This window comes from Papio anubis, chromosome 3 (genome assembly GCF_008728515.1).
Source record: "Papio anubis isolate 15944 chromosome 3, Panubis1.0, whole genome shotgun sequence".
In the NCBI taxonomy this organism is placed as follows: Eukaryota; Metazoa; Chordata; class Mammalia; order Primates; family Cercopithecidae; genus Papio; species Papio anubis.
Window position 1 is genome coordinate 45,827,541 of NC_044978.1, and position 16,573 is coordinate 45,844,113.

The 16,573-nt window shown below is 35.4% G+C and overlaps 1 protein-coding gene across 2 annotated transcripts in view; it reads right to left on the reverse strand.

The window, feature by feature from the left end:
• The window catches only part of USP38 (ubiquitin specific peptidase 38), a 37,833-nt gene that overhangs the window by 18,536 nt on the left and 2,724 nt on the right, over positions 1 to 16,573 (reverse strand). The window contains exons 2-5 of one of the 2 annotated variants that reach the window (XM_021938823.2): positions 15,762 to 15,897; positions 7,859 to 7,988; positions 5,765 to 5,866; positions 159 to 317 (exon numbers count right to left, since the gene is read on the reverse strand). In XM_021938823.2, the coding sequence (XP_021794515.1) occupies positions 159 to 317; positions 5,765 to 5,866; positions 7,859 to 7,988; positions 15,762 to 15,897 (527 nt within the window). The remainder of the gene's footprint in view (positions 1 to 158; positions 318 to 5,764; positions 5,867 to 7,858; positions 7,989 to 15,761; positions 15,898 to 16,573) is intronic. The other variant, XM_021938824.2, reaches the window with a different exon arrangement.

Here is a 16,573-nt window from a genome sequence, read left to right on the forward strand (position 1 = left end):
AGTTACTCCCTAAACATAAATGAAACCTGATTCTAACTGCATTTTTCAAACAAAAAGCATATTACCATAAAATCGTAAATTGAGTAGCTGGTTATAAGAATGTTTCACCTTACTAATATAACACAACTCCACAAATACTGGTACAACTATCATCATACCTTTATTGCTTCCAGAATAGGTTCATAGAGATCTGGAAATCCAGAATAATGATACATCATACAGTGTATCAATTCTGTTAATTGTACTAAGAAGGCTGTACTGGAAGGCAGACCATCATTTTTGAAAGAATGAACCAAATTAACCACATGAGGAACAATCTGAAGAGAAAAAAAGGATAAACAGTGCTGACTTTATACAAATTGGTAACACATTCTCTAGCCTAGAAACAGAATACAAACAATATATGATCAGCAAATACTTTTCTGTATGTTCAGTCACAGAGTTTTTTTTTATTAAGTTAAACATTTCTAAAATATCAAATCTAGTTTTCGAAGTCACATATGACTGTAATCCCATATATGACCCCTCTCCTCATCCTTACACACCATCTAAAACATAAACTAAGGCATAAAATAGGAATCTTAGTCATTGCTGCCATTCTGAAAAACGCTGTAGGTTGAAATTGTTAGGGTTATTATATTTATCAGATCATTCAATGGGAATAAACGTTTAAAAAACAATCCTAGAATTAGCTAAAGAGCTCCATCTAGTGTGAATTTAAAATTTTTTACTTGAAAGAATTAAAAGTACACTGCACATTAAAGTCTACTTCAAGAAAATCTTTACATGTGTAACTAACATTGCAGCTCAGGTAATAAGATTACTTTTAGATAAGCACAGAGACCATGCCTTACGTTAGAGTGGCTATTCTTACTAACAAATCCCATTTTCCACCCTCCAAAAGATGAGATGGTTCTAAAAATAAAGGGCATCAGAAACTTCTGTTAGTTTTAAAGAACTGGGGCTAAAAATAAAAGTGAAATCTACAATGATCATTGCTCATAAACATATAGAATATTGTTAATATTGATCATCAGCACAACCATCTTCTTTCATTGTAAAATTAAACTAAAAAGTCAATCAATCCAGAGCCAATCATATCTTTAGGAGGTTATTAAAATGAAACAACTTCTATTTTACAGACATGGCTCTTTCCATTAGCCTGATACTATATTTTTTCAATTAATTTTTAATTATAATCTGATACTACATATGTACACTTCTTGTGGTAAAAGGTATTTTCTGTTCTATTTCTAGAACATTTTGGGGTTGCTAACTCATGGTAAAAAACAAAGTTATAACTCTATTAGGGTCATACCATCAAACAGAAATAACAGCAATTATAGTAATAATTCATCAATTCCCTTTCCTTCCCACAAAAAGAACAATCATAGTCTTACAACACAGTGCTATTTCCATTCTGCTCTGTCTTGCTTTACATTTGTGCTTAAATCACACTGTAGCTTTTGCACTACCTTCTTTTATCTTACCTCCATCACAGGCATTGATGTGACCATAAAACTACCAGTTCCTAGTGAGTTCATTCTATTGCTATCACCTTTACATTTCTAAGCAAATATGAATTACACTTCTGTCGCATAAAGCCACATTTCTCAGATATTCTCTTGCTAAAAGTCAGAAATCTAAATTATTTTGTTTTCTCAAAGGTGAAGGGAGACAGAAGAGGCAAAAATTTTAGAAGTGATTATTAAATTTATAATTTCAAATCTGTCAAATTAGATTAGGTCTTTGTAATCAGGTTATATGGTTGTCTATTAGCATATCCTAAATGGTCAACACTATCACGACATGGAAATAAGACTTGGTCTTTCACAGTTATACAAATAAACTTCCAAGCAGGCTATTATCTTCTAAATGTGTGAAAGTTGATTTTTTTGAATAAGTGAAACTAAATGTTTTTTGACATTATTATAATACTAAAGTTTTTGAGGAAATGTTTAAAACTTATTTAATTAGAAGCTTTGATTTTTTTTCTTTCTCCATTATTACTATCTGCCATAGTATCTGTTTAAAATAAATTTATTCCACTGGGTAAAATGCGTGAGAAAAGCAACCTGACCCATAACACCACATATTCTAACATCAACCTTGGTTTGCCCTAAGATATTCTCAATGTATAATGAACTATGATGCTGATTCCAGATTATTGCTCATACTTAGCAACTCCTAAGCCTAAGTTCTTTACTGAGTTATTTGGAGTTACAGGTGATCTAACTGCCACATTACCCACTACGAGATTAAGGAATGTCCTCAATGTGGGCAATAAACATTAGAATGAATGATAAAGTTATGTCAGAGAATCTCCTTCCTAGAAATTTGGAAAACATCTTGAGTTGATTTTTGTATATGGTGTAAGGAAGGGGTCCAGCTTCAATCTTCTTCATATGGCTAGCCAGTTGTCAAAGCACCATTTATTGAAGAGGAAGCCTTTTCCCCACTGCTTGTGTTGACAGCTTTTCAAGATCAGATGGTCATAGGTGTGCAGCCTTGTCTGTGAAGTCTCTCTTGTGTTCCATTAGTCTATGTGCCTGTTTTTGTACCAGTACCATGCTGTTTTAATATACTACTGTAGCCCTGTAGTATAATTTGAAGCTGGGTAATGTGATGGCTCCAGCTTTGTTCTTTTTGCTTAGGATTGCCGTGGCTACTCAGGTTCTTCTTTGGTTCTATATGATTTTAAAATAGTGTTTTTTTGGTTCTGTGAAGAATGTCGTTGGTAGTTTGATAGAAAGAGCACTGCATCTATAAATTGCTTTGGGCAGTACGGCCATTTTAATGATATTGGTTCTTCCTATCCATAAGCATGGGATGTTTTTCCATTTGTTTGTGTCTTCTTGATTTCTTTGAGCACTGTTTTGTATTTCTCATTGTAGAGATCTTTAACCTCCCTGCTTAGTTGTATTTCTAGGTATTTTATTCTTTTTGTGGCAGTTGTAAATGGGATTGCCTTCCTAATTTGGCTCTTAGCTTGGCTGCTGTTGGTGTATAGGAATGCTAGTGATTTTTGTACATTAACTTTGTATCCTGAGACTTTGCTGAAGTTGTTTATCAGCTGAAGGAGCTTTTGGGCTGAGACTTTGGGGTTTTCTAGATACAGAAACATATCATCTACAAATAGTTGCACTTCTTCTCTTCCTATATGGATGTCCCGTATTGCTTTCTCTTGCCTGACTGCTCTGGCTAGGACTTCCAGTACTATATTGATTAGGAGTGATGAGAGAGGGCATCCTTGTCTTGTGCTGGTTTTCAAGGGGAATGCTTCCAGCTTTTGCCCATTGAGTATAATGTTGGTTGTGGGTTTGTTACAGATGCCTCTTATTATTTTTAGACATGTTCCTCTAATACCTAGTTTATTGAGAGTATTTAACATGAAGGCAGGTTGAATTTATTGAAAGCTTTTTCTGCATCCATTGATATAACCATGTGGTTTTTGTCTTTATTTGTTTATGTGATTGATTTGTGTATGCTGAACCAACCTTGTATCCTAGAGATGAAGCCTACTTGATCATGATGGATTAGCTTTTTTGAAGTGCTGCTGGATTTGGTTTGCAAGTTGAGGATTTTTGTATCGATGTTCGTTACATCAAGGATAAGACTTAAATGTAAAACCCCAAACTATAAAAACCCTGGAAGACAACCTAGGCAAAACCATGCTGGACATAGGAATAGGCAAAGATTGCATGACAAAGACCCCAAAAGCAATTGCAACAAAAGCGAAAACTGACAAACGGGATCTAATTAAACTTAAGAGCTTCTGCACAGCAAAAGAAACTATCAACAGAGTGAACAGACAACCTATGGAATGGGAGAAAATACTTATAAACTATGCATCTGACAAGGTCTAATATCCAGCATCTATAAGGAACTTAAACAAATTTACAAGAGAAAAACCCAATTAAAAAGTGGGCAAAGGACATGAACAGATGCTTTTTAAAATAAGACATATATGCAGCCAACAAGCTTATGAAAAAAAGCTCAATATTACTGATCAGCAAAGAAATGCAAATCAAAACCACAATGAGCTACCATCTTCCTACCAGTCAGAATGGCTATCATTAAAAAGTCAAGGTTCAAAAAAAAGGGGAACACTTATACACTTGGTGGGAGTATAAATTCATTCAATCATTATGGAAAGTACTATGGTGATTCTTCAAAGAGCTAAAAGCAGAACTAGCATTTGACCCAGCATTCCTATTACGGGGTATATGCCGAGAGGAATATAAATCATTCTACCATAAAGATACATACACGTGAATTCACTGTAGCATTATTTACAATAGTAAAGACATGGAATCAATCTAAATGTCCACCAGTGACAGACTGGATAAAGAAAATGTGGTACATATACACCATGGAATGCTATGGAGCCGTAATAATGAGATCATGTCTTCTGCGGGAATATGGATGAAGGTGGAGGCTATTATCCTTAGCAAACTAACCCAGGAACAGAAAATCAAATACCCCATGTTTTCACTTGTAAGTGGGAGCAAAATGGTGAGAACTCATGAACACAAAAAAAGGGACAATAGACATTGAGGTCTACTTGAGCGGGGAGAGTGGGAGGAGATAGAGGAGCAGAAAAGATAACTATTGGGTACTTGGTTTAATAACTAGGTAATGCAATAATCTGTAAAACAAACCCATGTGACACGAGTTTACCTATGTAACAAACTTTCACGTTTCCTTGAATCTAAAAGTTAAAAAAAATGTGGAAAACAAAGCCTTTTCTCAAATGTCTTACACATGATTGTGCCTGAAGACAAGGACAAATAATTGATGTTTTTTTCTTGGAAGACTTTGCTAGTACACCCGCTATCTTAGTTCCAGTTTTGTTTTCTATTATACATATATATAAGGTTATTGCTTGATGATTAAACTCACCAAAATTAGGGCAATTAACTGCAGAAATCACTCATCCTAAGTGGTAATGTGTAATGTAATTACGTGCTAGTAAGGTTTACTTACTATAAAGCCTGTGGACTTTCCTTCAGTGGAAATGAGACATTGAGCAACCTATGTGAATATATTCTAGATAAATAAAAACAACTGGAATTCTGAACTTCATTAGTCTCCTCTGACGTTTGTTATGGTGAATCAGTATTCCTAAGATTTTTCCATTGTGGGTTTATTGACAATGACTTTCTAGTCCTATAAAACAGGATTAGACTTTGGAAGAATTAAGTAACCACACAAAGGCACTGTTTTCCTATGATGCCCTAGGGTGGTAAATGGACAGTTGACCAAAATTACAATTTGTCATTTCTCATCTGCAGTAACTGATAATCAAATAATTGAAATCAAATAAAAGCCAATGATTCAGCTGGCTTAAAATGGCAGGATTCTAGATGTATTTTAAAGGTCGGTCAACAGGATTTGTAGGATGTAGGCTGAGAGTGAATGAAAAGCTTGCAAAGACTGGTGTGTTTTCATACTTTCAAAATTCTAAAGCAGTGCTTTTCAATCATTTTAATCCTTCTATACTGTTCATTTGTGCAACAGACATCCATCAGTGACATCTTCCATGTGAACAGTTGTTGCAAGTGGAGTAGTTTGAATAAGACACGAAAATATATTCTTAGAGGGAAATCTCACAATCTCAGTTTTCTAGGAAATCATAAAGCTACATGAAAACAGATTTGGGACTAACTTGCAATATTTTTACTACATAAAAATGTGACTCAATATTAAACTACATTTTCAAAATGAGGCTTTTTCAAAGTAGAAAGCTTATGTCACAACTTACCAAATGGAACGCCTCTGGAGAATGCTGAAAGCTAAGCAGCATGTGAGAAAGAACTGCAAGAGCACCAGGTCTCACAAGAGGAAACCAAAGTCGATTAAAAACCTTCAAAATAAGACAAGACACCACCTTAAGAATTTGTAGGAAAATCATTAATCCAACAGTGGTTATTTTCTTAGAGCTACAAATTACTTATATGAATGTCCCCTTCCTGGAAAGTTCTAACAAAACTTACGTAATTAAACTTTGGGAGAAGGATGAAGTGAGGAAATAACAACATGACAGAGATCAAGGGTAATGTAATTGGCCTAACCCAATTGTTAAAACTCCCCAACGAAATAAAAATTTGTCAAATTATGTTTACAAGGCGATAGCTCCTGAGTCCACCATTCATTCAATTCACTCAACAAATATGTGTTAAGCACATACTATTACTTGTCCTAGTTCTAGGAACTAGTGCTACAACAGTGGATCGAAATAAAAAAAAAATCTCTATCATACAGGGTTTACCATCTAGAGGGTAGGTAGAAACAATAAAAAGTAACACATGGTGGTAAGTGTTATTAAGAAATTTAAAGCAGGATATGATGAATAGAGAACGTTGTGTAGCAAAAAAATCTGCTGTTTTACATAGTGTTCAATAAATGCCTCATGAAAGAAGTGATATCCAATTATAAAACTGAAGGAAGTGAATAAGCCTTGCAAATACCTGGGATAAGAGCATTATAGGCAGGGCAAACAGCATTGCGAAGGCCTTGAGGCCTTCAGGCTGGTGTGCTACAGATGAAGAAAAAAGGGCAGTGTAAGTGAAGCAAGAGACCGAGGCAATAACAGTGGGAGATGGGACTAGAGAAGAAGTGGGCCAGAATACATAGGACCTTGTGTGATAAGTACGGGGGGCCAAGAACAGGAGCACAAGGGCTGCTGCAATCTTGCAGCAAGGGATGATGATGTAGGATCAGGGTGGTAGGATTCTGTCTGGATATATACTAAAAGTGGTGTCAGTAGAATTTGTAGGATATGGGCTGAGAGAGAATAAAAAAAAAGATAAGAATAGCTTCAAGGTTTTTGGCTTGAGCAAGCGAAAGGACAGAGGAGCCTCTAGGTCTGGGAGGGAAAAATCTGGAGTAAAATTGTAGATAAAGTGAATCTGACATTCATGTAAAGACAGATGGATACATGAATATGGAGTTCAAGGAAGAAAAACGGACAAAAAATATAAATCTGGCAGTCATCAAATTAGAGATGTTATTTAAAGCCATAGAACACCTATGCTGTGAGTATGCACTGGGAAGAAAATGGACCAAAGACTGAACTGTAAGGCATTCTAAAAGTTAGAGTAAGTACAGGAGACTGATATGCCTGTGAAGGAGGACAAAAATCAGGAGAGTATAATGTCCTGGAAAAAACAGGGAGTGATTGACTGTGTCAAATATTGCTGACAGGTCAAATGAGAAGAGGCCTGAGAAATGACTTGTGAGTTTAGCAACACTGGAAAGCACTGGTGTCAAAGGTAATTTTGGTAGAGTAATGGTGGTAAAATCTTGATTAGGTGGACCCAAGAGATAATGGAAAGAATGTTTTTGTATTGGATATTTGAAAATGAAAAAATTATTTTAATTACTTATACTTTTTTTTTTTTTTTTTGAGACAGAGTCTTGCTCTGTCGTCCAGGTTGGAGTGCAGTGGTGCTATCTTGGCTCACTACAACCTCTGCCTCTCAGATTCAAGTGGTTCTTGTGCCTCAGCCTCCTGAGCAGCTAGGACTACAGGCATGAACCATCATGCCCAGCTAATTTTTATATTTTTACTAGAGACGGAGTTTTGCCATGTTGGCCAGGTTGGTCTTAAACTCCTGGCCTGAAGTGATCTGCCCGCCTTGTGCTGGGATTACAGGGGTCAGCAACCATGCCCAGCGTAATTACTTATATTTAAATGACATTTAAAACAATTTCTAAAGCCTATTCAAAACTGTTACTCCAAACAAACCAACAATAACATACTCAAAATTAGATGCTTTCAAGGATACCACCCAAAGATAAAAATATTGATTTTACGAGTCTATATATTCTAATAGATTTCCACACTCCCACTTACCAGTTCTATTTTCAGCAAAGTAACATCTATCAAAATAGTAAACTTCTGGACAGCTGCCAGTCCTTTCAGGAGTGCAATTACCCATGTATCCACATGCTGAGCCAATGGCCAGGATAGCCAGTCAATCATTCTGAAATTGAAGGAAAACGAAACAATCATTATTGAAAATATTTTCATTTAGTTAGAGATAACAAGAGTTACAGTAGATAACCACTCCCTTTGTTAATAAACATTTACTGAATTTGCGGGGGAAAAGCACTGACCAAGATGTAGAAGTGAATGTAACAGGTGCTTGTTCTCCTGGAGTTTCCAATCTTGTAAACTGATAGTTTCTCCTATTCAACATATTTCCATAAAAATAATTTCCGATAAATTGTTTTGCATAAATGCAAAACTTAAAATTTATGCTATATAGTGGCACAGGTTAGGTATTCCTTATCTGAAATGTTTGGAACCAGAAGTGCTTTGGATTTTCAATTATTTGCATTATATATTTACTTGTTGGGCATTTCAAATCCAAAAATTTGAAATCTGAAATGTCCCAATGAACATTTCCTTTGAGCATCATGTCAGCACTCAAAAAGTACTGGATTTTCAAACATTTCAAATTTGGGATGCTCAACCTGCATCAAGAATTTATTAGGCAAATTTACTCTAAAAAGAGCAGCCAAAATGTAATCTGAACTAAGATATATGAATATGAACCAAGATTCCTCCTTCCTGGTGAATATAGTCTAATACGAAATGTACTGTTTAAAAAGCCTATATTTTGAATTGTGAAAGAGGTATCTTTATCTTTTTCAAAATCCTACTATACAAAGACAACAAAAAGAAACTTCAAATATATAAAAGAGCACTAAGTCTGTAAATATTGTAAAGGCCTCATTTTGCACTAATGGGTGCTTTTCTTGAATACCAACCCAATTTAGTGGAAAAAAAAGAAAGTAATATGGGATCTAACAGAGACACTCCCCAAAGTTAGAGCTCTACCACAATGAAGATTGATACAACTCTTTCAGAAAGCAACTGAAGGATGGGCGCGGTGGCTCACGCCTGTAATCTCAGCACTCTGGGAGGCCAAGGTGGCTGGATCACCTGAGGTCAGAAGTTCAAGACCAGACTGGCCAACATGGTGAAATTCCATCTCTACTAAAAATACAAAATTTAGCCAGGCATGGCGGCACATGCCTATAATCCCAGCAACTCGGGAGGCTGAGGCAGGAGAATGGCTTGAACCCGGGAGGCGGAGGTTGCAGTGAGCTGAGATCATGCCATTGCACTCCAGCCTGGACAACAGAGCGAGATTCCGTCTCCAAAAAAAAAGAAAGAAACTGAAGCAAATGTTCATATAATTTGACCTAGTAGTCCTATTTTTGGGATTATATACTAAGAAAATAGAAGGGGGGAAAAATGAGTTTTTGAAGCCAAAGTGACTGGTTTAAAAATCTCAATTTGCCATTTATTAGCTAGGGGACCCTAAATACCTACATAGGTTATTTAACCTCTCTGTGTCTGTTTCCTCACCTGTAAATTATACATAAACATGTTTATTTTACAGCACTGTTGTGAAGATTAAATGAATTAATCTACAACACTGGAAATACTGTGAATGCCCCTTTTCCACCAAATGTTAATACACGTGGCAATAAATAAATACCTTGATTGTACAAAATGCAAATATAAATACTAAGGACATAAATACATTACTAAAATAACAACTACTATGTTAAAAAGACTAACATCTTTTTTCTTTTTGAGACACAGTCTCGCTCTGTTACCCAGACTGGAGTGCAGCAGCATTACTTCGGCTCACTGCAAAGTTCGTCTCCTAGGCTCAAGCGACCCTCTCTCCTCGGCCATCTGAGTAGCTAGGACTACACAGGTGTGCATCACCACAACTGGCTAATTTTTGTATTTTCTGAGCTGGGGTTTTGCCAAGGGGGTTGCCTGAGCTGGTCTTGAAATCCTAGCCTCAAGTGATTTGCCCACCTCAGCCTCCTAAAGTGTTAGGATTACAGGCGTGAGCCACTGTGCCTGGCCGAAGGACTGACATCTTCATTGATACGGTTATTTTCACAACAATTGTGTTATATAACTATCTACATTAACACTGGAATGTTATTTTTATTAAGGTTTTTGCTTTTAAGATTAAAATGTCCATTCGGATATTAAGAGTGGTCCCAGTCCAAATGCAGGTTAACTACAAGTTATGTGTATGTTCCCTCTATTCTCTACACAAATTCTATTTCTTTTCTTGTTTTTCTGGCCTTTCCAGCAATGACGGTTACAAGTCATTAACGTAGTCCTTGACAGCTATTCCATATCTTCCAATTATTGTTGGAGTGATTCTCATAAAATTTTGTGGCCATTCTACTTATACAGAGTAGCAAAGCAGAGACACACTTGCATTTGTGTAAAGAGGACATTCACTGTAGCACTGTTCATGGTATAGAAAAACTGCAAACAACCTAAATGATTGTCAATAAGGAAATGTTTAAAGATACTATGGTACTGATACTATGGAACACTATATAGAGCTTGAAATAATAAGATAGATGTACATGAATCTATCCATAAGGAATCTAAAATGGAAAGAGCTGAGAAATTGTTGAATTAAGATGGAAAAAACATACCAGTGCAGTTTTTTTAAAAAACAGTTTTAGTTTAAAAGAAAATCATGTGAATACATATACGTAAATATGGACATAAAAAAGATGAAATCTAGAGGCAGGGTATATGTGAGTACATCTTGGCTCTGTGGATTATTTGCATCATGAGAAGTCACACTGTCAGAGAAGAACCAGACAGGGCTCACCAGAATACAGGTCTCAAGGCCAGAACTCCCTTTGGCTCAGTCTAAAGAGAGTACTGAGAGAGGGTGAGAGCACAGAGAGTAGAAAATTCCACTTGGCCGTGGCTTTTCATTATCCTTCATTACTCAGCCAGCCTTTTTCTCATCCTTTCCATTTCTGCCTTTACATCTCAAAAGCTTCCATTCTTTACCTTCATGTATGCCAATCTCTGGACCACCTATAAATAAACTTCATATCAGATGTTATACAGATCAGAAGCTGCTGTGGTCTGAATGTTTGTGTCCCTCCAAAATTCATATGTTAAAATCTAATCCCCAATGTGTTGGTATTAAGAGGTGGGGCCTTTGTCAGGTGACTAGTGACTGGGATTAGAGGCTGAAGGGGGCACCCCTGCTCTTTCTGCCACGTGAGGACACACAGAAAGCTCCATCTAAAGGAAAAGGCCCTCACCACACACCAAATCTGCTTGACCAATTTAATGAAAAAAGAAAAAACAAAAAAGTAATATGGGATCTGATACAGACACTACCTAAAGTTAGAGCGCTACCACAATGAAGATTGGTACAACTTTCAGAAAGCAACTGAAGGCTGGGTGCCGTGGCTCACACATGTAATCTCAGCACTCTGGAAGGCCAAGGTGGCTGGATCACCTGAGGTCAGAAGTTCAAGACTAGCCTGGCCAACATGGTGAAACCCCATCTCTACTAAAAATACAAAAATTAGCCAGGCATGGTGACCTTGGATTTCCCAGCCTCCAGAACTGTGGGAAATAAATTTCTATTGTTCATAAATAACCCAATCTAAGGTATTTTTTTACAGTAGCCCAAACAGACTAAGTCAGAAAGCATTCATGAAATAAAGATTTGTGTATTATATAGCAGGTACTGTGTTTGGTGCTGAGAATATAACAATAAGGTATGGTTTCTGTCCTTAAAAAGGGAAGAAAAGTTAGGAAATTTGTCAACAAGCACACAATTATCAAATAATAGTACTGGCATTTAAACTAAGCTCTGCCAGGACAGAATGCCATGTTTTTTTTGCCACACTTTAATTATATTCCAGTTCTGTTTCAATTTGATTGGACTTGCACATGTCTGTTTCTTCTCTGGTACAGGCAGGCACTGCAGGATAAACTATTTTTATGGTTAACTACAGGAATCTTATCCACCATGTATCAGTGATTATCAATTTGAATTCTAAGGACACTTTCTTTTAACCCTGGTATACTGATTTAATATCTTACTATTTAAATAACATTTAACTATATACTTGTTATTTACGTACTCCACGACCTATCTCCTCCATTAGATTGTGAGCTTGACAGCAGTAATCTCTCATGTATCTTCGGATTCCCAGCACTTAATGCCTGGCACTGAGTAGGAACTCAAATTTATTAACTAAATGAAAGCATTTCTTTATATAGCTAAAGAAAAATACATGCAACTTTAAAATCGTAACAGTAAAACTGGCAAAATTATGAAAGACACCATAATTGTCTTGGTTTAATTGTAATTTATGGAGAATAACACCAATTTCCACTTTTACATGGCAGCTTGCGGGCTATAGGCAGCCTTCCCTTTTATTTGTCCCAATGTTTTAAACATTGGGAAATTTCACATAGAAAACTGGATTTCAGGCTTCTTTTGAAAAATCAAACAAGACTGGATTCCAATTTCCTTGTATCAACAGACAACTGGAGTTCATGATCAGTTTTCTCTTTTAGAAGGTACTTATGTATCCCATTTCCTATCATTTAACTTATACTTGGCCTATTTCATATTTTAATGTTACCTGTTTGGTCCTGGTATGGTATCTAGATTTACATTTGCATTTCTATGGATTATAGAAAATGACTGTAAACATGATCACTGCTATGTTTGGGAAAGTATAGTGCACGGGGAGGTATAAAGTGGGAGGAAGATGGTAAAAATAAATATCACTATCCCTTTCAGTTACATTTTCTATATAAGAGTAATTACTTCAGGTAGATTATGGGTAAATAGGATCACGCAGGCTATACTGGAAATGTAATATAAAAACTGGGTACAACTCCCCATAGAAACAAATAGGTAAAAATTAATTTCCAAATATATCTTGAAAAAAAATTCCTAAATTGGGTACTACAACTGTTTTTGAAGAGGCTTGAAAATTAAGAGGACTGAATGCCAAGAAGTAGAATATGAATTCATCTTAGTAGGTAGTGGAAGTCACTACAATGTCTTGATTGAAAGAGAAAAATCAGGAGTCCAGATGATTAAGATAAGAAAAGTAAGTCACTGCTAGCAAAAAGACGAACTAAAAAACTGTGCAACGAGGAAAGCCTGATTTCTTCAGGGCAGTGGGGATACAGTAAGCGTCATTTTAAGAAATGTCCTAAAGAAAAAATCCAATGGACTTATTCATTATGTTAATCAAAGGGAATGAAAGAAAGGATGGAGTTGAAAATTGCTTATAGGTTTGTGACCAGATATTTAGAATTAGTGTCAATTTAAGTAAAAAAAGAGAAAAAAATAAACACCAATATCAGGCCATGAAGATAAGTTCTGCCTCTAAGAGAGTGGCCCTACGTGAGAAACTTGACTACCCTGGTTTGTGTCTTCATGGGTGACTATCTCATAACCGGGAGCCAGATTTAAGTTCAAATACCGGATTCACTGTTTATTACCTGAATGAGCTTGGGTAAACAATTTAACCTCTCAGTTTCCTCAACTATGAGATGGGGCCAATAACAGTACCTATTTCAAAAGACTGTGGTGAGTATTAAATAGTTTATGTCATGTAAAGAAAATCTGCTACTATTACCCTATGCAATGAAAGTGATGGACCAACTAATTTCTAATTTCACTTCCAGCTGTAAAATCTATAATTCTCTGCATCTGTTTTACTAGGAGGAAATACAAGTTATAATACATTCATCACAAAGGGAAAGACACTTTAGTGCTGTTACAGTCACACTGACAAAAGTGTGCTGCTGCTAAATAGGGCACAGAAGGAGTTACATTATGAAGAGATGAATAAGGTAAGAGTTTCTTAAGAGTAAATGAACAACGAGAACTTTACATAAAGACTTGGAAGTCAGCCACATACAGATCAGAACTGATAGTGATGATAATAATGGGAAGGAAGAAAATAAAAAGAATAGATACAGAAAAAAATTCCTAACAGTATGGTGTCAGATAAGAATTTCAAGAACAATGAATACAAAGATATCAAGGAGATGAGAATAAAAATACAGATTATCAAACACAGCAAGGGGGATCATCATAAATTAAAAGCAATGGGGACAGAGGTCACACAACAGGAAAAACATTTACATAAGAGTTTTCTCATACATACAAAGCACTTTCACAAATTTCTGAAAGTCAAAGAGGAAATGAACACTATGAAACTGGAAGTAAAAGTTACAGATAAATTGATTCAATTATGTTTAAGAGCACAAGAAGAAAGGAGAAATGCTAGAAGAGGAAGACCTTTTTAAACAATGAAGTGAAAAGGGGGATAAGGTGGAGAAAATCAAAGTCCCTAGAGTTTGTGTTATAGAGAGTGAAGTTAGTACAAATGCAGCTGAGAACTCAATATGAATACCTCAGTTTATATGTTACCTTATAATAATAATTTTATAACAGAAGCACAGAAACCCTTTTGTCCAAATCCTTATATTGTATTTAAATGTGCTTAATATACATACACACACAGGAAAAGAATTAAAAAACAAAAAACAGTCAGGTATTAAATAAGAACAGGAAGACACAAAAAACTCAATTAGAAAAAAATAGTCATTGAAATAAAGAAACTCAGTAAGTAAGCTCTACAGATGAGCACCTTTGGAGAGAAAATTAGTGAACTATAAAACAGTATTGATATTCTTCCCCTCAGATATCCACAGGTTTGCTTCTTCACATCCTTCATGTCTTCACTTCATGGTTACCTTAGTGAAGACTTCTTAAGCCATCTTATTTAAAATTGCAAACCACTTCCCCACAATCTGTCCTCCTTCCTGTCTACTCCTATCCCTCTTTCTGTCTGCTTTTTTTCAAACATGTATCACTATCTAACGTACTAAATTATTTTACTTATTATATTTAATCAAAAACAAATTCAATTTTAAGATGCATAATTAGCTTATGTACCACCAAGGCAAGAAAAGTCATGCCAATTTAACTAGGACACGAATGACTGGGCATTTCTGCATTTAAACATCTTTGAAATTAGAAGACATGTTGGAATCAATGAAGTGTGTTATTAAATTACTGTCTGCCTCCCCAAGTAGAATGTAAGCCTATAAGGCAGATATTTTTATCAGTTTGTTTGAGGACATTTTGAACACTGCCTGGCATTCATGGTAAGTACTCAATAAGTGTGGTTTGAATAAATGAATGAATGACTGAATAAAAGTGCCAAAGTGCTGAGAAGGGCAAATAATATTAAGATTATACCTAGAAATGTAAGAATAAAATTATAGAACATTAAGGATAAAGAGAACATAAAAGTTTCCAGAAAAGCTGACTACTCACAAAGGAATGAGTCAGATTGACAGGTGACTTCCCACCGGCAACAATAGATGCCCAAAGGTAATACAGTATTATTTTTAAAATGCTAAGAGAAAACAGCTATCAAATTAGAATTCTGTATCTTGCCAAATCTGAGAAACTGATTTAAAACTGAGAAAGAAAAAAAATACAAACAGGCGAAGGCAAACAGTGTATTACACATTGAGCCTGGTTAAGAGAGAAAGTAAAGTATATACTTACTAAAGAAGAAAAAAAAAAACGAAGAAGAAAAATAGGTTGCAGGAAACAATGATAAGCAACGAAATTAGTGAAATACTGTATACTGATAATCCAATCAGCATCTGCATATATGTGTGTATATTTTGGGAATTAAAGTTGAATTGAAAATAGATTTGTGAATTATTGGGATGCCTGTCAACGCTGTAAGGTAAACAATTCCAATCTATTTGGAGAATATTTACATATGTCATTCCATGATTTTAGTTTTAAACATTCGTAAGTTTTTCATTACTCACAAAATACAAAGTATTTCCTCTTCCCCAATCTACAATTACCATTAATAGTGTCATGAAGAAGTACCTGCAAAGGGCTTGGGTCATACTTGCATCTTTTACATTTGGATCTGTAGTAAGGCTCCTGATGAGAACTGTAATCATCTGAAGAGGAATATGCTGCACAAGGCTTGCCAATGCTACAGAAGGTTCAAATGATGCATCTGTTTTTTTAATTAAAAAGAAAAGGAAACATGGCAAGTACGTTCAAGTATTTAAAAAGAACAACACTTTACAAAAAAAACAAAAATAATTGCAGCAAAGGTGTTAATTAGGAAGGATTATTATGCTACACCCTCATGCGTAGACTCTAATTTACAAGGAATGTTAAATTACAGGAATGAAAGATTAAGAGTGAACAGCAATGATCACTCATACTATAGACAGAATACTAAAATATATTGCTATGGTTAGTCCATAAGTTACTTTAATTTTTCATAATCTATCGACTTATTGTTGCACTGAAATATTAACCTGTAAATCACTAATCAGAAAGGAAATATAAAGAAACATAAAGTATCATTTCAACTTCTACTTCAGACCCTCCAAAATAACTTAAAACTTATTGATCATTACATCTTTCTAAGGAAGATTTTTAAAAAATCTCTTAAAGTAAAAATTAAGGTGACTTTTGGGGGCACTTAAGTATCATTTCAACTCCCGCTTCAGACCCTCCAGAGTAACTTAAAACTATTCATCATTACATTGCTCTAAGGAAGATTTTTAAAAATCTCTTAAAGTAGAAATTAAGGTGACTTTTGGGGAGACTTTGCTTAAACTGGATACAAATTAAGCAAATCCAAGACAAGCACCTTTATTGCTACGGTTGAAAAAATTTGG